General features: G+C 36.7%; 1 protein-coding gene across 4 annotated transcripts in view; it reads right to left on the reverse strand.

Moving 5' to 3' along the window:
* PHC3 (polyhomeotic homolog 3) overlaps positions 1 to 27,036 on the reverse strand; it is an 87,501-nt gene that overhangs the window by 54,107 nt on the left and 6,358 nt on the right. For 3 of the 4 annotated variants that reach the window (XM_081234546.1, XM_081234545.1, XM_081234548.1), the window contains exons 3-6: positions 25,666 to 25,821; positions 24,466 to 24,543; positions 8,174 to 8,332; positions 5,795 to 5,893 (exon numbers count right to left, since the gene is read on the reverse strand). In XM_081234546.1, coding sequence (XP_081090672.1) covers positions 5,795 to 5,893; positions 8,174 to 8,332; positions 24,466 to 24,543; positions 25,666 to 25,821 — 492 coding nt within the window. The remainder of the gene's footprint in view (positions 1 to 5,794; positions 5,894 to 8,173; positions 8,333 to 24,465; positions 24,544 to 25,665; positions 25,822 to 27,036) is intronic. The other variant, XM_081234547.1, reaches the window with a different exon arrangement.

Consider the following 27,036-nt stretch of genomic DNA (forward strand, 5'->3'; position numbering starts at 1 on the left):
TGCATGGCCTTGAAATGGTTTATGTGATGACTCCTATCTACACCGGGGCTATTCTAAACACACCGCCAATCTGGATGGTGGCAAGGATTATCCCAATTACTCTCACCTGAGGTCTATAACATTTTCAAACAGCAAGGCAGAAAATGCCTCTCCAATAGCTTCCTAACCTTTTGCCTCAGAAATGAATGCACCTAATACATTTATGCCAGCACCGGCCCTGGGAGCGAAATTGAAGTAAGAGATTCTAAAGTAACAAACATATTGCTGCTTTATGAATGTTCTTCAGTTTCCTGTGTGTTCTGTCTCTACAACTGTATCCTTAACTGATGCTCTATACCTTCTCTTTCCAAGTGCCAATGCAGTGTTCAGCCAACAGCAGATGCTAAATAAATGTTTACTTCAGGGCAGTTGAAGTTTTAATCAGTTCTATTCTAAGCTACTGAAAGAATTTTCTAAGTGAGACCATATGGAGCATCTTCTCTGATTTTTGTCAAATATTTCACAGCACTGTAAATGGACTAATTACTGCTGTATTACTGAAATTTAATGCAAAAATAAAATATGCTAAAATCCAGATTTCTCAGCTTGCCACTCAAAGCCCTCCACAGTCTGGGCCCAAACTGCTTTGAGCCCCTTTTTCCACTATTCTATTTCACAATCCTCATACTCCAGCCAAACTGTTCTGCTCACCCTTCTCCAAACATACCTTGCACTGACTTCATTTACAGCCCTTGCTCAAATTCCTCTTTCCTCAACGCTGTCTCCTGAAGCCCAACACAGTGCTCAAGACCAGTAAAATTCCTACCCATTCTCCCAAAGAAACCTCTCGAAGTCTCTGGTTAGAAATAATTTCTCCTCCGCTCTATGCTTTTCCCATAGAATTTGGATCATAGTGGCCTATACCAATAACAAACATCTAGCTTGGTTTAGAATTACTAATGTCTATGTCTGTGAAATACTGAGACTCTGACTGGCAGGCTCTCATCTCTGACATTCTTTTTTTTTTTTTTTTTTTTGGTACGCGGGCCTCTCCCGTTGCAGAGCACAGGCTCCGGACGCGCAGGCTCACGGGCCTAGCCGCTCCGCGGCATGTGGGATCTTCCCAGACCGGGGCACGAACCCATGTCCCCTGCATCGGCAGGCGGACTCTCAACCACTGTGCCACCAGGGAAGCCCTGACATTCATTTTTGTGCTCCCTGCAATTCCGGCTGCACACATAACAGAAACTACACAAGTCTGAGGTATTCTCCTATATCTGATTCTGAAAAATGTATTGCATGGATTTTGTTGCTCTTGTCGTTGTTAAGTATCTTGTTTTATTTATGGTTTTCTTAAGCTAACATTAAAATCTGTTCATGTTTTACCAAAAGAAATCTCAACAAATGTCTAGCTGAGGAATATCAAAATCTCTCAGGAAGCAAGGGAAAAACAGCAAGAAATTTAACATCTGCCATAAATAATGTATAAGGGGGACCACAGAATCATGGTAATCAAGGTCTGAACTATAAGCTGAAAAACAAAAGCTTTCCTTCAAAGGAAAAGCATATTCAAAGTAAATGAAGGTCTGACACAGTGAACCCTTAAGCTGTAGCAGTCCATTTCTATAGAATATACTTTTTTCTTCTAATTTTCCTTTTGTTTTCTGGAATTCTGAAAGAAAACGTATGCATGTGCATATTATATACTGTATGTTATTTATATGAATAGATAAATTTTAGAATATGGCTTTACTATCTATGGTCATCTTGGCTTAACTATTTACAATAAATTTCAAACATGTAAACTATACTTCTAAAGCATATACAGAAGCTAACTGAGCTGTTAATAAATCACATATTCATATTTCCTTGACAGAACTTCACTTTTAAAAAGAACCCACCCTTTCTAAGATAAAGAATATTATGGCATCTAATGCCCAACTTTAATTTCATCTGAACTTTTCCTATGATCAGTTTGTGGAAATTTTCTGACTTTTGAAAAAGTCTAGATTTCCCACAACCTATTTTTGCTAATTTCACACCTTACATTTTTATAGTGTATTACCCAAATACTCTCACTTCAGTTTTTTAATTTGGATCTAACAAATAATGTGTTCTCTTCTTTGTAGATAAGGAAATTAAGAGTTCATGTCATACTGCCAGCAGTAGAACTGTTTCTAGCTTTTAAGTCTAAAAGGCTGTTTTCTCCTCAATTCTTACAGAATTGCCCAGAGAGCCTTGGTAAGATTTCTTACTTTTCTATAACATACTTTTAGTCTTATGATATCTTTCTGAAAGTCACATTTTTTTTTCATGATAAGGAGAAGAGATGGAGCATTTAAAATGGTACGGGTAAGATATTCCAAATTTCTCATTTTTTTACAGTATGCTATAAATTTTAATACTGAGGAAAAATTAACTGTTATACTGACTTTTGTCAGTTAAAGAGTATTAAAATAAAACTTCAGATTTGGTATTTCTCAATTACAAACAAATTAAATATTTTAAAAACTGCAAATATATGTTTAAAAATTAACAAAGTGGAACACAAATTTTTCAATACTAAGAGCCCTGAACTTGAGGAAAGTCACCACTGGAATATTCAAAATATTAGCATCACCTACCACTGTCAGCCTCATTCACTGCCACTTCTAAAGCACAGCAAAGAAAAACATTAGTAGAGAAGTTCCTAAAGGTCAATCCATCCCTCTAGTTCCTCAGTCTATCCTTGAATTGAGTCAGATTATTAGAGAGCCACATACCTATACACATCAAACTGGACGCCAAAGAGCTAATTCTATAAATTACTTTGACTATGAGAACCCACAAAACAGACTGTGCTCTAGAGAGTTTGTTAGTTGTATTTTCCTAATAACTGGTTTATTTTACCTTGGAAACTGCAAATCCTTTAAATGGTTGAGTTTCTCTCTTCACTGTTAGCTACGTGAAAGCTAAGAACCAAATTCATGACTCATCTTTAGACAGTGCATAACAAAAACAGTAATTAGTAGCATGTGATATCTTATGTGCCAGGCACTATGCTGAGTGCTTTATTTATGATTACTGTCTCATTTATTCCTTATAACAACTCTGAGCTATTACTTCCAGTTCACAGTGAAGAAACTGAGGCTTAGCATAAGGAATAACAACAGCTAACATTTAGTGAGTGCTAACTACGTAACAGACACTGTTCTGTTTTTCATTTATTAACCTATTTAATCCTCATTACAACCCTACGAAGCATTACATTTATTTTATTTTATATTGTTGAAACTGAGGTTTAAGGGTATACATTGAGAAGGTGGTAGAACACGTATTTGAATCCAGAGAATCTGGCTCCAGAGTCCAAACTTATAAACACCATGCTATACTATGACCTATCCAAAATCAATCAGCTGGCAAGTGACAAAGCAACTGTTGCTGAAGTCAGAATATAAACCCAGGTCTTCCTATTCTCCCCTTTGCAGAAAAAGTACTAATGACTACCTACAATATTCTAGACACTAAACATATATTACTCACTCTTCAACTTACCCTGCAAGTATGTATGACTATTAGAGATGTTTGGTAACTTATCTAAAGTCATTCAACTAATAAATGACTGCAGCGGGAGTTGAACTTAAGCCCGTGCAGGACTTCATGCATGTAATTTCAATGGCAACCACATGCCTAGCTCCATGCCACTTTACCATTCTGGAAGTTGACAGGTTTTATAAAACCAAACCAAACGAAACCAAAACAAAACAAAACAAACAGGAAGATAATTACTTCAACAAATTCATTCCACAAAGAGACATTTAAAGTTTAGAGCTGAAAAAACCTTAAAGTTAACAAAGGTCTCATTTTGTAAATATGGAAACTGAAGTCCAAATAAGTTAAGGAACTATAGAGGGTCACAGAGCACATTATGAGAAACCGGAGTTTAACTGATCACCATCTTTATATGCTGATATATGAAAATTGGACTTTGTTATTAAATAAAATAGAGATTCTATGAAAAATACCAAAGAATATTATTGCTATCTCATTTTTTACTTTTTACCAGATGATTGAGATTAAATTAAAAATTTGAAGCCAAGGATGACCTTGAGATATATCAATTTCTGCCATATGCAATCCAAAACATTATCTATGGAAAAATATCAAAATGGTATCATACAATGTAAAAGTCTACTCAACTGTTTTAATTTAAAATTTACTCAATTTCATTCATTTTTATTAACTTTACTGAGGTGTGACTTACATAAAATAAAATGAATGAACCAGTTCAATAAGTTTTGACATTATGTATATACCATGTTACCACCACCCCAATCAAGATATCATCACCCCAATCAACATTTCCATCACTCATGTCCCTTCCCAGTCAATCTCTCCCACCTTCTGCCCCAGGTAGCACAAATCCATTTTTTTTCACTATAGATTAGTTCTGCCTGTTCAGAAATTTCATATAAATAGAGTCGCAGAGTATTGCACTCTGTGATGTCTGGCATCATTTACTAATTATAATGTTTCTGAGATGTACCAGTAGTTTGTTCCTTTTTATTTCTGAGTAATATTCCACAATATGTTTATCCATTCACCAGTTGAAAGACAGTGGTTACTTCCAGTTTGGGGCTATTCTGAATAGAGCTGCTACGAACATTCATTTAAACATCTTCATGTGGATATATGTTTTCAAATCTCTCAGGGTAAACATCTAGAAGTGGAATTGCTGGGTAACATGTTAAGCATATGTTTAACTTTATAAGAAAACTGTTTTTCAAAGTGGTTGTACTCTTTTACACTTTCACCAGCAACATATGATAGTATGGTTCCTCCACATTCTCGCCAACATGTGGCATTTTCAGTCTCCTTCATTTCAGACATTCTAGTGAGTGTGTAGTGATATTCACTGTGGTTCTGATTTATATTTCTAGGAAGATTAATCATGTTGAGCATTTTTTCATGTGCTTATTGGCCTTTCGCGCATCTTTTGTGAAGTGTTCAAATCTTCTGCCCATTTTTAACTGAACTGTTCATGATCTTATTACTGAGTTGTAAACCCACTTTATATATTCTGAATACAAGTCCTTTGTCAGATATATGTATTGTGAACATCTTCCCTCAGTCTGTGGCTTTGCCTCTTTGTTTTTGTAGCAATGTCTTTCGAAGAACAGTTTTTAAATTTTGATAAAGTCCAATTTATCATTATTTTCTTTTACAGTTAATGCTTTTTGTGTCCTATCTCAGAAAGCTTTGCCTACCCTGGAGTTACAGAGATATCCCCTATGTTTTCTTCTAGAGATTTTATAGTTTTGTCTTTTGTCTTTAGGTCTACATTACTTCTGGTTTATTTTTGTGAATGGTGTAAGGAGAAAGTTAAAGTTCATTTTTTCCATAGTACCAAACAAAATATAAACAAAAAACTGAGTAACATTCTGCTCAATTTTTTAGGTTTAAAGTTTACCCAGCTCATTTTTAAATTTAAAAGCCATCTTGATGCGGTTATTACCTAACTGCTTACAAAGGAATCTAAAGAAAAGAATACATCTCACATAATAAATCTGCTTTACAATAAAACTAAACATACAATGTCATAGCAAAACGTATTAACTTTCACTAATGTCAAATAACCTAAATATCCCTGTTTAATGGCATTATAATTTCTATAAAACCAAAAAATTTTCTTGAAGTTCTCACTGGATTAAATGTTGATCTGAAATGTGTGACAAAGAGCACTGAAACCATCAGTAACTTAAACACAAATGTATGTTTACCTTTAACCTGAAGACCCAGACCTTAAGTACCACATTATGAAGCTAGACAAGCTCACCTGAGTAGCTGCAGACTGACAGGAAGATGACGATGACGACGAGACAACAGGAATGTCAGACTGTACAGCAGCCACAGTGGTAGCGGGTGTGAAAATCAGCTGTACAGACAGAAAAACCAAAAAAATACCCTAAGACAAAAGAACATGTCCCACACACAATGTATAGCAGGCAAGAGAGACTGAAATTTGTGACAGAAAGACAATGCAGTTTAGGATTGTCTCCTAAGCAAAAGGTCTTACATGACAAGGAGAACTTCTTGATAATAGAGAACTCAAAAGGAAAAAAAAAAAAAAACCAGAAACATTTTCGAAACAGCTCATGATTCTGATGAGTAGAAAATAAATCAGTGCTCAAAAAAGAAAATGTATTTTGGCAATATGAAATCCTCATACCAAATTTTTCCCCAAATAAGCTATTAAATTTTTCCCAGCTCAAAACTATTGTGGCAGGATTCCTAAAATGGAAGTTAGAATAGGCAACCATAGTCACTGCTCTCGAATGCAAACTAAATTTCAGTGAGAAACATGAAAAGAAACACCAAAAAGTCTTTTCAGTCCTCTTTACCCCAAAGGATAACTATGCCACATGCTACGTTACAATATTTCACTCAGCTACACAGGATCTGTGTAGTACAAACCTAGGTTGCTCTTGATTTTAAAACTATTTGTAAAGAAATATTCATTCTGAATGTAAATGCCACAACATGTTAAAAGTCAACAACAAAGCCGCCTGCAAAAAAACTTCACATCAAAAAAAAAAAAAAGAAAAAGGAAGGAAAGACATACTTGATTTATTTAATTATCACCATCTCTTTTCAAATACTTTTTTTTCAATACTGAAACAGAATGCCATTAAAAAAGGCAATACAATCCACTCAGAGATTATCCAATCCAATTTGGTAAATTATGACAGTTGTTTCAAAGAACATGTGAATACTGTATCTCAAAATTGCATCAAGTTATACAGTTCCTCAAAAGCCATTTCTATTTAAATTAAAATTACCAATTAAAGGATCATTTAAACTTCAGTTCTTTACATACTAAATTTAAGTGAATTAAATAACAGGTATAACTTTCACAAGGAGGTAATTTCCAGTATAAACAGCTAAAAGCCCTATACCTAAAAAGATGTTCTAGGGCTTCCCTGGTGGCGCAGTGGTTGGGAGTCCGCCTGCCGATGCAGGGGACACGGGTTCATGCCCCGGTCCGGGAAGATCCCACATGCCACGGAGCGGCTGGGCCGCTGAGTCTGCGCGTCCGGAGCCTGTGCTCCGCAACGGGAGAGGCCACAGCAGTGAGAGACCCGCGTACCGCAGCAAAAAAAAAAAAAAAAAGATGTTCTATCTAGCGTGAACCATATGAAACTGCTAGTTTTAGAGGTCAAAAACAGTACAGTAGCAACCATTTCAAATGGTTCTCCCTAATTCTGAAGTATATTATTGATTAAATAAGATCTCATGGGGAAAAAACCCAGAAATATGGTAAGGTCTATTGAATAGTCTGTAAATAAAAAGAGGGTCATATCATTGTTTCCTGTTAGAAATATGATGGAAACCTTCTGTGCAACTTTAGTGGAGAACTGGGGATCCAGATATATACTCAGTTCACTGGATAAAAAAGAATATAAATAAATACATATCAGGGACAAAGTTCTTCTCTACCTACCTGTAAAGACATCAAATAAAGTAAATGTCAACCAATTTTTACATTCCTTAAAGAAGGCTCAACAAGTAAATTAGGGAATCAGTAGATACTCAAACACACAATAGCAAATTAACATTCCTGTATTAACAAAAGATCAAAGTGAGCATAGGAACACAAATCATCTTGCAGATTTTAAGACGGGAATAACCAAAGCTAAGACTCATCTGGTAAATTATCACGAACTCCAATCCAGATTTCAGAAGATCCCACAATATAAATTCTAATTTATAGTTAACAACCAAGTTTTTTATGTTTCTAACAATTTCATCAAATCTAAGATGTCAAAGATATACGGTGATTTTATGTATCACTACAAGCACCAACTACAACCGTAAGATGCCATCAATTATAAAATGCATCTCAGTTTCAGAGATGTTAAAATATGAAAAAGGGTTTGAAATCAAAGAAATTTGATATTAAAAATTAATCACTCCTATGTTACAGAATCTGTTAGCTCCCTAATGTTGCTAATTACTATTTGATACACCAAGAAGGCCTACCAATTAAAGGTAGAATTTTTCATGACATAAATGTATAAGAGCTAGGCACATACACAAAAATTTTGTTAAACATTTCTTAAATATTAAAAATGCCTCCTATTGCATCAAATCAAGAAACATTTTGATCTCTCTCAAGTCTTTAAACACTGAAAAAATCTGGTAGCTCATATCTTACCATTTGAGCTCGGAGATACATTTGAGCTTGGCTTGCCGTTAGGGTAGGGGAGGTACTCCCTAGTAACATAGTCTGTTGGGTAATACTGCCACTGGTAGAACTGGAAGCCTGGGAACGGCTTATTAACTGTGCAGGTGTAGGAGAAGTAGAGAGGTTGATCTAAGGAAGAAAACATATCAGGTCATAGGCTTCCATTTCTTGCTTCCATGTCACTGAATTTCACCAAGCTGCAGTTAGGCAATCAATGGTATATATTGTGGCTGAGGAACCTAAGATAGGGCTTCATCTTTGACAGACCCATCACTGCTGTAGGCAATTATTTGCGCATATGCAAACAATAGCATGTACTGGTTAGTAATTAGGACAATTTTTAAGGATATCCTCATTGTGTTTCATAAGGTTCCAACATCTTAAAATATCATTTCTACTACCTCCCCAAAATTAGGGCTATTGTTCCATTATTTTAATATTCCATGTAGTGACTTAAAACATTTGAATCAACGGTCTACATTATTTTGTCATTTAATGTCACATTTCGAGGGATTTCTGAAATGAACAAAAGTTAAAACACAGATAAGCCATGCACATGTATATAAACATACACGTAACATATAACTAGTATAACATTCTCCTTCAAAAGTTCTCAGAAAATAGAATTGTTACTTGTCAAACAGATGGAAAACTCCTGAATATTGGTTACAAGATTAAACTATAAACACTAAAGCTGCTGTTAAAGAATAAACTAGTGCATGGTCTATCTCTAGGATATATAAGAGACTGGTAACTGGTTGTACCTGTAGGCAAACTGGGTGGGAACAGGACAAAAGGACACATGTAGACTACCACATGCATGTATTATCCATTTTAAAACTAAATAATATTTTTAACGAGAATAACATAATCCAACCTCAAATCCTTTTTATGGACAATGTAGAGAATAAAATTAAGAAATAAGAAATTAAGAAATAGTTTATTAGACTTCTGATTCAAGGAACAAGGCAGACTGAACTAATACACCCATGTGCCCAAATGCACTCACTGAAATGCAAGATCAACATGAAAAATTATAAAAATATATAACTGAACTCAAAAAAGGGGAAGGGAGGGGGAATTCCCAGGTGCCGGAAAGGAAGAAACAAAGATGTAAGCTCCAGCTGACACCAAGGCAATCTAGGGAGATATTGGCCCACAGAGATAGAAGACCTGATTTTGAGCCTATTTCAGGGAGGACCTAGAAGTAAAACCTGTTTTGAGCCAAGATCCTCAAAAGGGCTCCTCAATATGTGAAAAGGAGCTGGAAAAGCTCCACTCATGGCGTCCTGAGAAGCAGCAAGAAAGGTTGCTATCTGCCCTGCCCCAGGTGGAAGGAGAGAGGCTCTTACGAGAATCAAAACTCCAGGCTTGCACCACATAGGGGTACAGAATCCATATTCACACTACCTGCACAGTTCCATAATCTATCCCAGAACATTAGCATTTGTACCAGTCCAGGACATTTGTTAAACTGAACAAGTGACTGGAGGAGGCTGAGTGAAGGCTATACAGAAGGACCTCTCTGTACCGTTTTTGTAACTTCCTGAGTCGATAATTATTTAAAAATAAAAAGTTAAATAAACTGCATAGTGGGTACACAAGTTGATTAACTAATTCTCTATATTTATCTGTATCTTTTAAGTATTTCTTAATAAAATACTTAAATCTGTAATTCAGTGCATAAATACAATTAATAAAATATAAAAAATTATTCTGCAATCTGGCTTTTATTCTAGCACACCACTAAAATCCCATTAGCAAAAATCACTAGTTCCCTCTGACAAATTCAGTGGATTCTTTTTAGACCATTCCCTCTCGATCTTCTTTACCAGCTCTTCTTTCCAGCCCACCCCCAAACTGTTCTTCCTTTGTCCTCAACACTTTTCCTTTTCAATTCCTAGATTATCATACCTACTCCATAACAATTCAATCCTGAAGAGTCTCAATCCTTGACGACAAACCCTTACTCTCTAGGTCCAAATACTTACAGAACACATCTTTCTGGATGTCTCTTACCAACTCAAACTCAACATGTTCAAACACCAAACTCATTATCATTTCTTCATTTTATTTTATTTTATTTTATTTTATGTATTTATTTTTGGCTGTGTTGGGTCTTCATTGCTGCACACAGGCTTTCTCTAGTTGCAGCGAGTGGGGGCTACTCTTCATTGCGGTGCACCGGCTTCTCAATGCGATGGCTTCTCTTGTTGCAGAGCATGGGCTAGGCACGTGGGCTTCATCAGTTGTGGCACGCGGGCTCAGTAGTTGTGGCATGCAGGCTCTAGAGTACAGGCTCAGCAGTTGTGGCGCACGGACTTAGTTGCTCCACGGCATGAGGGATCTTCCCGGACCAGGCCTCGAACCCATGTCCCCTGCATTGGCAGGCGGATTCTTAACCACTGCACCACCAGTGAAGCCCTATTATTCCTTCTTAAACCAGCTTCTCCTCAAATGGCCACTGGCATCTTCTAAAAATCCCCCAAGACAGACTAATCTGGAAAATCTGGAAGTCATCCTAACTCCTCCCTCTCATATAACTCACACACAAAATCAGTCACATGTCTTACTGTTTCTACACCTTTATCTTCCTCAATTTCATTTTGATTTTGAATCACGTAGTTTGAGATTCTGAGCCCATAGCACTTCCAGCTACATTGCTTTAACAGCTGCAAACTGATCTCCCTGCTTGGAATATGGTCTCCTCTGACTTGCCAGACAATCTTTCCCTAATTTTAATTAATAAATATTAATTAGCCATTTAAAAATCTTCTAGATAACATTCAAACTCCCCTAACTACCTCTGCAGTATCATCTCCTTCCACTCCAATTTCCATATACTTCTAGCATATACTTCTGTCTCACTCGTCTAAACAATAATTTCTTTAAGGGTGGGGACCATGTGTTATTTATCTTTATATAACCAATATCTATGAGAGTGCCTTCATTCAATACGTTTATTAACTTAATGAATGCCATGTTATTTTAAGGCATACTTCATACTTTAAATGTAGTATATAAGCCTATCACAAAGAGTGAGCGTGTGTGTGTGTATAACAGCGAGAAGAGAAAACAATTCTGGTATAGCCCCTAACAAAGCAGAGTAAAAATGCAGATAGTGTGGTGATACTAGTTCAACTCTACTTTTGATGTGCTATATAATAAATTATTAATAAGCACCCCCAAACATATTCTTTTTCTACACCACTTCACAAACGGATATTTTGGATAAAGCCTTGCTCCAAAGATTAAATCACTTAGCAGGGTAAAATTGGACCAGGTTTTCTGACTCATATTTTGGCATGCAGGGTGCTTTCCTATACCGTGAGAGCTTGTTAATTTATGTCACTCTACAGTAATAATGCCTTGGCAGTTTTTCCAGTCAGTGATTCTTAAAAATAAAGGGGCGGGGAGGAAAGAAAGAAAGAAAGATACTCTAGTAAAGGATAGACCACACACTCTTTAAACAAAAACATACAAGTTTTTTTAAAAACTGACTGGCTGATAGCCAAGTGCCTGAGAGTGCTCTGTAAGGAATAAGGAAGTAGAACAAAAATTACAAATAGAATGCTTTGTTTTCTTAAAAAGGAAGTAAGAAAACTAAATAGTAGCCTCCTAGCCACCTGCATTTCACTTTGTCTAAGTTGTGAGATCAAAGAACAAATATCGTGTTTATTTTTAAGTTCCAAATGGCAAGTGCCATTTCAGACAGTGTCTACTAATGAGTGCCAAACCCATGAGGGCAAGGCTATCAGTAGCCAACCCTGCAAGAAGTCCCTTCCTTTCCACAACTGATATGTCTCTCCTTTATTTTCCGCTTTGCTTTGACCTAAACCAGATGCCCTCAACTGTTTCCATTACCTTCTCTGTCAATCCCATCTCAACATGCGTAATTCCCTTTCATTTTACAGCCTTGGCCAATCCTGTGGTCTCACACCTCAAGCCCCACACTCCATAAAGGAACTTACTCCTTTAGCCCTATTGCTGGAAGCTCTCTCCTTACTGACACTAAGAGTCACCAAAGAAAACTACATCTGCCAAGAAAAGCCACTTAACTCTCAACCACTCCTTAGTGCCCCCACTAGGAGGTTACACAGGGTCTCTGGCCCAGAGTACTCCCTAAAACCAAAGCCCATTTGAGACCCACTGCTACCATGTAACTGATCAGAATCAATCAGGTATATCTACAGAGAGATGTGGTACACAGACATTAAAAGGCTGATTATATCTGTATTCAATGGCATGAAAATATCTTTATGACCCACTGCTGAGTGAAAAAAATGTAGAATAACATGTAGAATATAATCCACTTATACAATTACATACAAATATCTGCATGTATGTATATATATATTCCACACATGTGAAAAACATGTTGAGAGAAAGATGTCTACACTGTATACACACACAATAATGCATACTCATAAATTTGTATCTGATTAGATTTGATATAGAAATATACACATACACACACACACCTGGAAGAACAGTCACCAAAATGCTGAAGGTGAATAATGCCTACTAGGGGTAAAATTTGGGAATGATTTATATTTTCTTTTTCAAAGTTTTTGTCTTTTCTATGTAGGTATTAACTTTAGAATCAGAGAGGAAATGATATTTTCCTTTTTTCATATTTACTTCAGTATATTGTTTTGTTTTTATCACATTAAAGCAGCATATAAATTTTCTTGCCTCATTAATCAGTGGGAATTTATGCAATCCAAATATCTAGAAGTGTTAAATATTATATAGAAATTTCAAATAATAATATCTACCCATGAAGGGATATCCTTTTTAAGAGACCACATATTTTTAGCAATGAAATGAAATAAAATGCCTACCTATTTATTACAGAAAATCATTATTTCTACCTTCTGCAATACAAGCTGTAAAAACAACAGCAAAACAAAAAACAACTTCACAACCTCCCAATTGTGTTCAGATTTTGACACCCTAAAAAGAAAAGCTGCAATGCAGAAACAATTAAAATATTGGAAATAACTGTCCAGCAACAAAGATAGTTATATAAGACAAACTGCAGCCACACTGTGCACAGTAGCTCAAGTGAGTGAGACAGAAAGCTCTGAAGACACACTGTTAAGTGTAAAAACAAAATGCAGAATACCTACGTGTGTTTATAGTGTATTAAAAAAATTGTGTATTAAACACATAGGCACACATTTCTTTATACTATATATGTCCTAAATGCATAGGTGAAGATCTGAAGGGATATCCAGCAATCTGAGAAAACAGAAGGACTGAAGGGGAAAGGAGGCTGAAGGCGACAACACTTTTTTACTTTACCTGTACTATGGGAATATTTTATAAGAATGCAGTAAAACTGCTCACGACCGGACAAATACGCAGGCTACAGTTTTATTTTAAACTGCTATTAAGCTTTGAAATAGGTTTCTAACAATCCTTGAAAACAATGAGTTTTAAAACTTAAAATAGCTCCTAATATTAATAATAGAGGATAAGTACCTTGGTTTTAAGCAAGTAATTTTCCCCCAGATAAATTCATAATGAATTCATTTGATATGTAGTTGATATGATTTAGACATTTTTAGAGAAAACTGATCGTTTATAAGGTTCTTGATCTAAAAACAATCTCACTGACCTAATATACTAATATTCCTAATATTCCTAAGAGTATACTCTTAGGAAATTTTTTTAAGAGAATTACTAGATATAAAGATACATAACATTCAATGCAGGTTTACTTATAATAGCAAAAAAAAGGGAAAAATTAAAACTGCCATCAAGAGGAAAATTCTTTTTTTTTAAAAAGGTAGAATATTATGTAGCCATTAAAAATCATGTTTATAAAACAATAAATACTGAAGATAATGGTCTGAGCACACCCATTTGCTTCTCCCTCCTACTAAAACCCACTGAAATAGCAGTTAATACAATAACAAAAAAGACTGGGGGAAAAGCAATTATACTCCAATAAAGATGTTAAAAAAAAAAGACTGGGGGAAACAAACATACAAATTTAGACTGTGGGACATTCCATAAGATAAGTGACCTGAGCTCTTTAAAAAAAAGGGGGGGGGGCTTCCCTGGTGGCGCAGTAGTTAAGAGTCCGCCTGCCGATGCAGGGGACACGGGTTCGTGCCCCGGTCTGGGAGGATCCCACATGCCGCGGAGCGGCTGGGCCCGTGAGCCATGGCCGCTGAGCCTGCGCATCTGGAGCCTGTGCTCCTCAACGGGAGAGGCCACAACAGTGAGAGGCCTGTGTACCAAAAAAAAAAAAAAAAAAAGTGGGGGGGAGGAGATCTTTTTATATTAAAGGAAAATAGGACATCCACATGCATGTGTGATCCTTAATTAAATCCTGGGAAAAGGTATTTTGGAGACTACTGAGGGAATCCAAATATGGGACACATATTAGATATTGTGTTGATATTAAATTTCTTAGGTGTGACATGGTACTGTGGTGATACAAGACAATCTCCCTCTTGGATAACACATGCTAAGCACTTGGGACTGAAGTGTCATGATGCCTTCAACTTATAAAAATTAAAGGTCAGAAAATCAGTGTAAATAGAGAGGAACTTAACAATTGTTATAGATAGCTACATGAAGGGTACACAAGGGTCAATGCTTACTCTTTCCATTTTTCAGTGGGTTTAAATGTTTTTTCAAAAAAAACCTGGGGGATTAAAAGAACAACATTAAACAAAAAGAAAACACACATACAGCAAAGAGAGAGAGATAAGGGTACCATCTGCATTTCTGTAAGACCTAAAGATGAGATCATACTGAAGGAGAAAACAGAGAGAAGGAAGCTCTCTGTAGTCCAGAATACAGGAATAAACAGACCAGAGTGGATTTAGTTAGACTCAGAATTTAGAGGTATGAAAGCAGAAGTAAGAAGTGGGGCTAAAAATTGAAGGATTATCTACAGGTCTGTCTAGAAAACAGACTCACCAGTCATAACCCCACCCCTCTCCCACAGAGAACAGGTATCGAGACCTAGGAAGAAAGGACACTTCTCTTTAAAAGTCTAAAAACTGCCACGGAAAAGCTAGGCTTCTAGAGTGGGTACTGGGACCTTGAAGTAAAACCCTCCTTATTCCAAAACTGCTGGCTCACCAGCCTAACAGCCAGCTTCTAACCTGCACACCTTCAATTCTAAACCTGCCAAAGATATATCCTTACCACTGTCATCACCACTGCTATTCCCACATGCAAATACAGAAATCTTAATCGGCCTTTCCACTAAGAAAAGAGGTCTGCTAGGGAAAAACCTATCTTCAAAGTAGTGGAAGGAACCCATGTTGATTAATTTATATAATCATTTACTCTTAAATATAAGCAGAAAACCAAGCATTTTAAGGGAAAACTTCTTTTTCTTATAAGAGAAAAACCAGCAGCATGAAAAAAAAGACCAAGATAATTTCTAAGGAACATAAATTATTTAGGAAACAGAAAAAAAAAGTTTTAAAATCTGATAAGTATCACAACAGAGATCTAAAATATTTCAGCCATAACAGAGAAATTGGATTCCAAGGGAAAAGAATAAGAAAATTCTCTTAGAAATTGGAAATACAAAGGCTGAACTAAAATTTTCTTTTAAATGTAAAAAGAAAGGGTTAAAAAAAAAGGGTAAGGAAATATGTCACAACAGAATAAAATGATAAAGACAGAAAACTAGTAAAAAGCTAACAGAAGTAAAGGATCAATCCAGAAAGACCAATATCCAACTAAGGAGCTCCAGAAAAAGAGAACAGAGAAAAATAGAAGGAAATAAATTTTTGTTAAAACTTTTTTAGTTTCATACACATGAACACTAAGTTTCACACTAAGAGAGTCCAAAAAGTGTCTGAACTCAATGACATCTAGAGAGCCTCATGAAACTCCAGAAAAGCTAAAGAAAACAGGCAAACCTAAAGACTGAAGAGAAAAAGTACCAATTAGTGATAATAAGACAAAATCAGCCTTTTCTTTGGTAATACTAAAATACTGAAAACCATGGTTTCAAGTTTCCTAAGAAAAATCATTTTCAATATAGAATTTACATACAAATAATCATTAAGATATGGGGAGGGAATTTTTAGGCCTACAAAGATTCCAAATTTATTTTCCACGTACCCTTTACAAGCAAGTTATTAGAAGATAACTCCAGTAAAACAAAACTCCTATCACAGTGTCCTTTGACTATTTACATGTCTGTAGACTATATCCACTGTACTCTAAGACCTCTGTTCACTTTGGATTCTTGACACCTAACACCACGCCTGGCACCAAGTAGGCATTCAATAAGGAAATATTGGCACAGATTATCCTCAGGAATGTGGGAGACTAGCACAGAATCCCATTCAGGAATGAATCCCTGCAACTAAGCTCTGCTATTTCAGGAACATGAGCTCAGGATGAGTCCTCTTCTCTGCAAACTCCACGTATTTTTTAAAGCTCAGCTTAAGTCCCCTACAAAAAGCCTTCTTCAACTACTCCAATCTCCAAAGATCTCTTTTCTGTTCACTCCCATGGAATTTATCACTTGATTATATACTGTTATGTTGGTTACTGTTTGATATGTCTAGGCACAGTTCTTCAAATGTCTATTACCGTCTCTGAGGGAAGGGACTTTGACTCATGTGTACCCCAGGGCAACTAGCACAGTGTGGGACAATAGGTAAACCTGATTAACTGGCTGCCTTGCTCATAACTAACAACAAAAGAATCTCATCACTGAGGTCAGGACTTAGGCTCTCTTCTATAATGTAATTTCAGGCAATCAGAAAATATCCTAAAATGATTCTTTGCACTGAAGATAAACCACTTGTGGTACCAAGATAACCAAGAATTAAAAATTAATACGATGTATTTATTACATATTCTAGTTGATGATTATAATTAAACTTCATCTTTCAACAAATATTTATTACACACCTACTGTGTGACAGGCTAAGTCCCTGAGAGAATCTTAGATTAACATCTAAACCACTGGTTCTCAAATTTTTTTTTTAATAGAACCCTTTCTTCACATACCGTCTTATTCAGAACTCCCAGATGCAAAGAGATCACAGAACTGTTCTGTCTAAAGTTTAAGCTAATTGGGCTTCCCTGGTGGCGCAGTGGTTAAGAATCCACCTGCCAATGCAGGGGACACGGGTTCCATCCCTGGTCTGGGAGGATGCCACATGCTGCGGAGCAGCTAAGCCCATGCACCACAACTACTGAAGCCCCCTCGCCTAGAGCCCATGCTCCACAACAAGAGAAGCCACCGCAATGAGAAGCCCGAGCACCGCAAAGAAGAGTAGCCCCCACTCGCCGCAACTAGAGAAAGCCCAAATGCAGCAACGAAGACCCAATGCAGCCAGTAATAAAAATTTTTTTAAATAAATAAATAAAGTTTAAGGTAAGGCTCAGAGCCCTATCTATCTTAGTCTGCTCAGGCTGCCATAACAAGGTGCCACAGACTGGGTAGCTCAAATAACAGAAATTTATTTCCCACAGTTCTAGAGGCTAGGAAGTCCAGGACCAAGGTGCCAGCCAATTCAGTTTCTGGTGCAAGCTCTCTGCTGGCTTGCAGATGGCCACCTTCTTACCTCTCAGCAAGACAGAGGGAGATCTCTGGTGTCTCTCCTCTGATAAAGCCACCAGGTCTACTGGATCAGAGCTCCACACTTAGGACCTCTTTTAACCTTAACCACCTCCTTAAAGGCCCTGTTCCTAATATAGTCACATGCGGGTTTAAGGCTTCAACATACGAATTTGGGAGGGATGCAATTTAGTGCATAGCACCATCTATTGAAACCTCCTTGATCTAGACCCAGGAACACATGGATAAAAAGACTAAAAACCATCTAATTAGACAACTTAATTTTACATAAAAGAAAACTGGGGTGTAAGGAGGTTAAATGACTTGCCCTAAGTCACACCACCAGTCAGTCACAGAACTAAGACCAGAAGCCAGGTCCCTTATGTCCTCCTTTCTACCAAACTTTCTCTCATAATATTCTACAATTGGTAGTAAAGTCACCATGTACTCTTCTGACTTGAATTGTCAATGAGATGCACAAGACATCACTAATCACCAGACCTGCCACATGAACTCCAAACTCATATATCCAATGTCTACTCAGCATCTATAGGTGGGTGTCTAACATACATCGTGTTGAAAACCAAACTCCTGATTTTCTTCTCCAACACCTGCTTTAGCAGATTCTTCCAGGTGTTCAGGCCAAAATACTACAGTTATCGGTGACTCTACCTTTCCTCACATCTTTTATCCAATCCCTCAGCACATACTGTTAGGTCTATTTTCACAACATCCAAATTTCTTCTTTTGGCCACACCGTGAGGCACGTGGGAATCTTAGTTTCCCAACCAGCGATTGAACCCATGCCCCCTGCATTGGGAGCGCAGAGTCTTAACCACTGGACTGCCAGGGAAGTCCCAAAACATCCAAATTTCTATAATAAAATATTGGAGAAAAAAAAATTCAGAATCTGGCTAACTACTTTTTACCACATCTACTGTCACCATCAGGGTCCAAGCCCCCAGTATCTCTCTCTTGGATTATTACAGGAACCACTTAACTGGTCTCCCTGCTTCTATAACTGCCCCCTAGAACTTACTCTCTACATTGTAGCTAAGTTAAACCCTGTGTGAGATCATGTCACATCCCTACTAAAACAGCTTTCCAGTAGCTTCCCAACTCATGCAGAGTAAAACCCAAGGGTTTAATAATCTCCTCGTGATTAGATTACAATTACCTCTCTAAAGTCATCTCTAAACATACTCCCACTCTCTCATTCCACTCCAGCCACACTACCCTCCTTTCTGTTCCTTAAGCATGTTTGCCTCCCTCACCCTCCTTCAAATGCCATTTTTATTAGTAATGCTTTCCCTTACCACCCTAATTAAAAGAGCAAATTCCCTCATCCCATTCCCCTTCCTTGCTTTATTTTTCTCTATAGAACTTACCACCATCTGACATATTATATACTAGTTTACCTATTATCTGTCTATCCCTAGCTCCATAAAGACAAGAGGTTTTATCTGCTGTGTTGTTATTTTCCCAGCACCTAGAACGGTGTTTAAATGCTCAATAAATATTTGTTGAATAAATGAGTGAATGTATGAATGAATAAAGTCATAAAACTAACTGGGCTTCAAAAGCTCATCTTGGGACTTTCCTGGTGGTCCAGCGTTTAAGACTCTGCACTCCCAAGCAGCGGGAACGGGTTCAATCCCTGGTGGGGGAACTAAGTTCCCACATGCTGTGCCCCCCCCAAAAAAAAAAGAAAGAAAGAAAGCTCATTTTGTCTGACACCAGAGCCAGAAAGCTATCAAAAATAAGGTTTTTCCTTCTTGACAGAATAGTACAGTGAATTAAAGTCAAAACATCTGGGATTAATGTAGATTCTAGGGCCAAAAAACAGCAAAGAAAGGGAAAGGGAATGAGATACAAACAGCCCTTGAGTCATTTATAGACCTATGACTGCAATTTCTAGCCACATAATCCTTTCCAGCTGAAAACGCCAAAGACTTAGAAGAGAAAGATACAGAATGATCGCTTACATTAAAACAAATAAAATTAACCATAGGCCTATCTATTTACATTTATGTATAGAAATGTACAGTAATAAGATAGGAAAGCTTCACATAAAACTTTGTCAGGGCAAAAGGGACTACTGAAATGGGATGCCACTTTTACTCTATATTGTCTGTACTGTCAGTATCTTAGACAACAAGAGAATATTCATGTTTTATTTAGACAAAATGAAGCTCTTCAACCTACTTCCTCAAAGATAACCACTGATTAAGTTTGTTGTGCATTACAGATTTTCTTCCTACATAACCAAACAGATATATAGATATAAATTTTTAAAAATAAGTTAAATGATAGGAATTGTTTCCAGGAAAGTGGAATAGACATACTTTTCCTTACTCCTCCCCCTAAGTATAACTAAAAATCCCGAATGTTACATATAAAATAAACGTAAGAGGATCCTAAAAGGTGGAGAAAAGCAGACTCCAGGACCCAGTGAATGATGTGGTTGCAAGCTCCTTGGGTTTCCTTTTTAAATCTCATATAACCCAAACATAAAGGTGAACAAGTCAGTAACCCAGAAACAGCAATGCGTACAGACGAAAAAAAAAAAAAAAAAAAGCTCCAATGGGCTGCTCTTTGTAGCCAAGGATCAGAAAAGGGACAGCCTAGCAACACAGAAAACTTTTAGGCAATAATTGCTCTGCCCCAGCCAAACACCACAGAAAACACTATGGCCCCACCCACATCCACATTAGCAAAGACCTAGGCTTCTACCCTCGCCAGGCTGTAATGAGGCACCCGGATCTCACAAATCCTTCCAACAGGTTAGTGTCAGAGAAGGCCAGGTAGAGAGCCAAGACTTTCATACCAGCCAAGCAGTAAAAGATCACGAACAACAAACCACGCCATCCCTGTAGTATCAGTGGAGACCACGTGGGGAGCAGTAACGCAGCATTCCTATCCCTCCTAGCCAGAGATACCTCAGTAGAGGCCTAGTGAGCCAGAATTCATGCTCACTTAGCAATTACAAGGAGCATCCCTCAGGTATCAATGGAAACCAAATGGGGAACCTGGACTTCTACCCCCAAGTGGCAGTAAGGATGTGGCAAACGCTCTCTTTCAGAAGCAGCCAAAACAGAAAATTTAAATAAGATTCACAATCTCATAACGTAATACGCAGTATGTCCAGGTTTCAATCAAAAACCACTCATTGTACCAAGAACCAGAAAGACCTCAAGCTGAATGAAAAAGACAATCAATAAATAGATGCCAACACCAAGATGAAAGAAGTATTTTAATTATCTGATGAAGATTTTAAAGCAATAGTCATAAAAATGCTTTGAACAGGCAATTATGAGCCCACTTGAAACAAATGAAAACATAAACTCTCAGCAAAAGAAACAGAAGGTACAAAGAAAAACCAAATGGCAATTTTAGAACTGAAAAATAGAATAACCTATTAAATAAGTTAAATGAGATGATATATTCTGCTTTTTCCACCTAATAACTAATGAAAACCTAAGTCTCTTTATATACACACATATAACATTTTTAAGCAGCTATAGTATTTCACTGTATGAATTAACTATCTTTTAACTAATCCTCAATTAGTGAACATTTGTATTGTTTATAATTTTCCACCATTACAAACCATGCATATTTGCATAATTATCTATATCATAATTATCTCATATTTAGTCAATGACATCACTAAAAATTAGACTGCTATGTGAAACGGCACGCAGAGTTTAAATTTTCATACACACTGCCAAATAACCCTCCAGAAAAGTTGTACCAGTTATTATACATTCCCACCAATAGTGTATGAGTGTACCATACTTGCCAACAACTGTTACTGTCTCAATGTTTGTCCCTGTTTTCTAATTTGACAAGTGAAAATAGAACATTATTGCTGTTTTTACATACATTTCTTTATTACTAATATGGTTAATATATTTTCATGTGTTTAAAAGCCAAAAGTAGTCTTTCTTTTGAAAATTACCAATGCAGGTCTTTTGTGTATTCTCATTGTTTATCTTACTAATATAACAGAGCCCTTGGTATTTTACAAATATAAGCTGGGTGACATATATGGTGCAAATACATTTTCAACCATTTTGCTCATTTTTAATCTTGTTGATTTTTTTTTGCATAAGAATTTTTAACTGGTTTAGATTTCATTTTAGCAAATCAAATTTAAAGACTAAATCTTAGTCCCACTAAGCTGAAGTACAAAGACATCAACCTAAAGACTCGGTCCCAACTAGTTTTAGAGACAATCAATCATACACACACACACACACACACACACACACAACAAAAACAAAAAAAACACCACTCTCACTACTGGTAAGAGTCTAGAATTAGCCCTTCTGTTCTCATGACAGTAAACAAGAGGATGCTGGCACCACTAATTACCTATACATTCAATTAACAATGGTCTCCTCCACATACACAGTTTCCCCAGATGTATGACTGGACTTCTTACTTCGTTTTTTAAAATACAATATTCCATTTCCCCATTGGCATTCCACTCCTACTCTGAACCCCAACCTATCTGGCTGGTGACTTGACAACCTACCTTGTAGCCCTCTTATCTACTGGAGGCTGGACCCTTCCCTCATGTCATTCACTGTTATCGGAAACCTATTTCAAAATAACCAAAACTCTGAAAACCAGCAGACTGCCACCTGACTGCTCACTATTACCACTACCTAGAGATTTCTGCTACCATGCTCTGCCCCTCTTTTGGAGACTGACCTAAATTTACTAAGCTACCTTGAGTATCATAATTTGGACTGCAAGTCCACTCACTTGATCTACTGCTCAGCTGGGATAGAGAACAAAACAAATGCTATGCATTATTCCCTTGTTTTTTCTAGACATCTATTCTCCCTACTTCTTTTCCCCCACCAGCCAGTCACAGGCTCTGGCATTCTTCATCATACAAGGCTACCTGGTTTATGACAAGCAGCACTAGCAATTTCATAAAAAATAAGCACAATCACTGGAACTGTGATTGTAAAAGTCACATACGTAAAATCATAATGAAACAAAAATGGTTTAAAAGGATACCTTTTAATAATGTGAAGGGAAAAAAATTCAGACCACATATCTCTATACATATATACCCTAATGCCATTCCAATACTTCACAGAATAAAGAATTTATCTATAATTTTTTTAGCCAGTTTACCAGTCCTTTCCATAACTACCAATGTATTAGTCAACGATATTATCTGACATCAACATCAGTAACTATAGCATTAATGCTTAGGGCTAAATTACATTACTTAAATTTTTCATTTTCTTCAGTCTAACATTTTCAAGTCGTTAAGTAATTTCTTTCTTAACTAAGTTTATTCACATGCCAGGATACTTCCATGCTAAAATGTAATTTTTTAATTAAAAATATCAGCTCAATAGCCCAAAAACAACTGTATGCTCATCATACATGTACTTAGTAAAGATCACAACCTTAGCTAAAGAAATACAGCACAAGTTCATCTTCAATTCCTCAGCAATCTATAAACTATACTCCACTGGAGTCAATTTTACAAAGCTTCAAAGTATTACCATCCTGGATCAGGAAAAAACATCTAAAGAGGATGTTATTAGGTTAACTCAACGGTTCTCAACAAGGGGCAATTTGGCCCCTCAGGAAACATCTGGCAGTGCCTGCAGACATTTTTGACTGTCACACTGGGGAAAGGAGGAGGGCATAGCCTACTGGTATCTAAGCTAGGCATGCTGCTTAATGTCCTATAACACACAGGATAGCCCCCTACAAGAATTATCTGGTCCATAGTATCTATAGTGATGAGGCCGAGAAATACGGGACAACTGATGAAATCTGTATATGAACGGCACTGCATCAATGCTAAATTTCCTGAATTCGATCCACTTCATGTGGCTTCGTAAAAAAATGACTTTGTTCCTAGGAAGTACATATCAAAGTTATTTAGGAGTAAAGGAACATGTCTCACCCACAAATGGTTCAGAAAAAGGTAATTGTATATATGGAGATAGAAAGAATGCATGATAAAGCAATGAGCCAAAATGCTAACAACTGGAGAATCTGAGTAAAGGGTATACAGAAATTTATTTTATTATTCTTGCAATTTGAAATTATATCAAAATAAAAAGTTAAACAAGTATTATTACCACACCTGTAAATTTCTTTTAACTGGGATACTCTGCACAATTTTCCAGTATATATGTGCAATATAACAAATCACCTTTCTTTTACTCCTTTCTCAAAATAAATAACACTATCTTGAATGGATACTTGTAAATTTAACCCACATAACTCAAGGAAGCATAAACTGAAGAGTAAAATTTCTAAAACGTGAATTACACAGAAAGAGCTAGAAACATTTAGATGTCTACCAAGGACATGACATTCTTTAGTATATCACAGTAAAAGTATGACCTAATTCCTTGAATTATGTATTTCATGCTTTCAATGCACACTGAAAACTGCAACCATTCAGAATCACAGAAGATGTGAACACAGTGAGTGGGAAAACATACATAAGAAATAATACAAAAACTTTTTTAAGACTCAGATTTTCAGAAGTTTGACATTAGTTCCAAATTCTTGAAATGTATCATTCTTGTTTCTAGACGCTTGTTATTTCAATAATATTCAACAGATAAACAATAACAGTTTTGTAAATATTAACAGTTCACTTCTGGAAAGCAATAATTTATAATTTTAAAACCAGGAAAAAATTTCGGGCACTTACAGATGTCTGGGACATACTTGACTGCTGTGTGACACTTCCTGTGGGGGATGTAGGTGGTCTTCCACTGGACAAACTTGCCTAAAATAATAAAATCTTTATAATATGTCTATAAAAGCCTGAAGTTAAAAACTTTCTGGTACCAGGATACCATAAAACCACAATAAAAGTCAAAACATCTATTTTACAGCTATTTTACAGTCAACATGGATTAAGCTTTAGCCAAACAGATTAAGAAAAAAAGAAAACACTGAACAGTGAAAACAGAAGACCCAAAGGCTAATCTTATTTTAATAGCCGCAGTCATTGTCAGTTTTACTCTACAGGTCTCAGTCTTCTTTGAAGTGAAATCACTACTCCAATGTTATGAAAAAGAAACTGGAGCTATATCAAGTACCAGTGGGTTTCGGTTTCCTTACTCGTATCATGTACACGACGCTATTTAAAATTACACTACCGAGAAGAAGTAACAGCTGGGGATGTGTTTATAACAGAAATAAACCTTTTTTTCAGGTTCAGTCAACTGAGATTCTCCTCTGGTGAGGACATTTAAGATTAAATCTCACACACAGTTTAATTTAAATAAACAGTGCAATAATAATGAAGATCTTTTTAAAAACATAAGCATTTAATCATAAAATCATCCTGTTAGCAGTAGGAATCATATGAGTGGATTTTAGAAAAGTGTACATACATATTTTTATACAGAACATTCCTGGAGGGATACATATTAAACTGTTAGTGGCCACCTCTGAAGAGTGGAAAATAGCAGGGGATATGGAAAAGGAATACCTCTATACTTTACCTCTTATGATCAATTTTATACTGTTTGTTTTTTTTAATGAGTGTAAATTAATTATGTGATTTAAAGAAGCTTTCTTGTTAAAATGTAGATAAGATTCATGTAACCCTAACTATTCACTGTTGTACCTAAAATTTTACACACAAAACCATGACATTAGTATAACATTTCTGCAATGTAGATAAAAAGCAGAGGGACAAAAGTTAGCAATAGAGTAACACATAAAACACATTCGTTTTTAAACTAACCTCAATTTGGCAGCCTATTATATTTCCTTAAGAAAAAATAATCACAGGACACCTGAAAACTCTAAAATAATACCCAACATATTTATTTTCAGGAATTATCTGCAGGTCATGTCAACTTTGGCCTCATAAGTTCTTAATTCATTTCCGTCTCACCTGAACAGCAGCAAGGCTCTGAAGCTGGGAGCTGCTTAAGTGCTGCTGCTGGAGAGCTGCTGTGTGCAGCATTAAGTGCTGTTGCTGGGCGGCATACATTTGCTGTAGATACTGAGCAGCTGAGCTGGGAGGGCGGTGCAATGCCTGTTGAATTACCTGTGGTAAGTCAATTGAACCAATGTCAAACCATAATCTTAACCATAAAATAAAGTATTAAAAAAGCAGCAGTTTAAAATTTCACTACTTTAAGAGAATGGACTTGAGGACACGGGGAGGAGGAAGGGTAAACTGGGACCAAGTGAGAGAGTAACACTGACATATACACACTACCAAATGTAAAACAGATAGCTAGTGGGAAGCAGCGCATAGCACAGGGAGATCAGCTCGGTGCTTTGTGACCACCCAGAGGGATGGGATAGGGAGGGTGGGAGGGAGACGCAAAAGGGAGGGGATATGGAGATGTATGTATACATATAGCCGATTCACTTTGTTACACAGCAGAAACTAACACAACATTGTGAAGCAATTATACTCCAATAAAGATGTTAAAAAGGGCTTCCCTGGTGGCGCAGTGGTTGAGAATCTGCCTGCCAATGTAGGGGACACGGGTTCGAGCCCTGGTCTAGGAAGATCCCACATGCCGTGGAGCAACTAGGCCCGTGAGCCACAACTACTGAGCCTGCGCGTCTGGAGCCTGTGCCCCGCAACAAGAGAGGCCATGACAGTGAAAGGCCCACGCACCACGATGAAGAGTGGCCCCTGCTTCCCACAACTAGAGAAAGCCCTCGCACAGAAACAAAGACCCAACACAGCCAAAAAAAAAAAAAAAAAAAAAAAGTATAGCATTGTCTAGAGTCTGTGCATGTACTTAAAAAAAAAAAAGATGTTAAAAAATAAACTAAAATAAAATTTCACTACTTTAATATTCAATGTCATCAAACTTATTAACATAGTTCTCTCCTAGTTACATATCACTAGGATTCACTAATCTGCACAAATTAAAGTTACCCAGTAGAGGCAATTCACAAAAGGAGAAAGTGCTAAGTAAGCATTTGAAAAGATCTTCAATCTCACTAGTAGTCAAAACTTACAAATTAAGACACTATTTTCCAACTTTCCAATGGATAAAGATTTAAAAGAATACTACTACTACTGAAGAAACAGATACTCTCATACACTGTTAGTAAGAATGTAAATTGGTAAAACCATTTTGGATAAAACTTGGTAGAATTTGCAGCTTGCGTAGAGAGGATATGTATACCCTGCAAGCATTACTAGTATCAATGTAGATCACTGCCATCCAATACAGCAGCCACGAATCTACTGAGCACTTACAAGGTGGCTAGTGCAACTAAGGAACTAAGTTTTTAA

This window comes from Mesoplodon bidens (genome assembly GCF_964165515.1).
Source record: "Mesoplodon bidens genome assembly, chromosome: 5".
In the NCBI taxonomy this organism is placed as follows: domain Eukaryota; kingdom Metazoa; phylum Chordata; class Mammalia; order Artiodactyla; family Ziphiidae; genus Mesoplodon; species Mesoplodon bidens.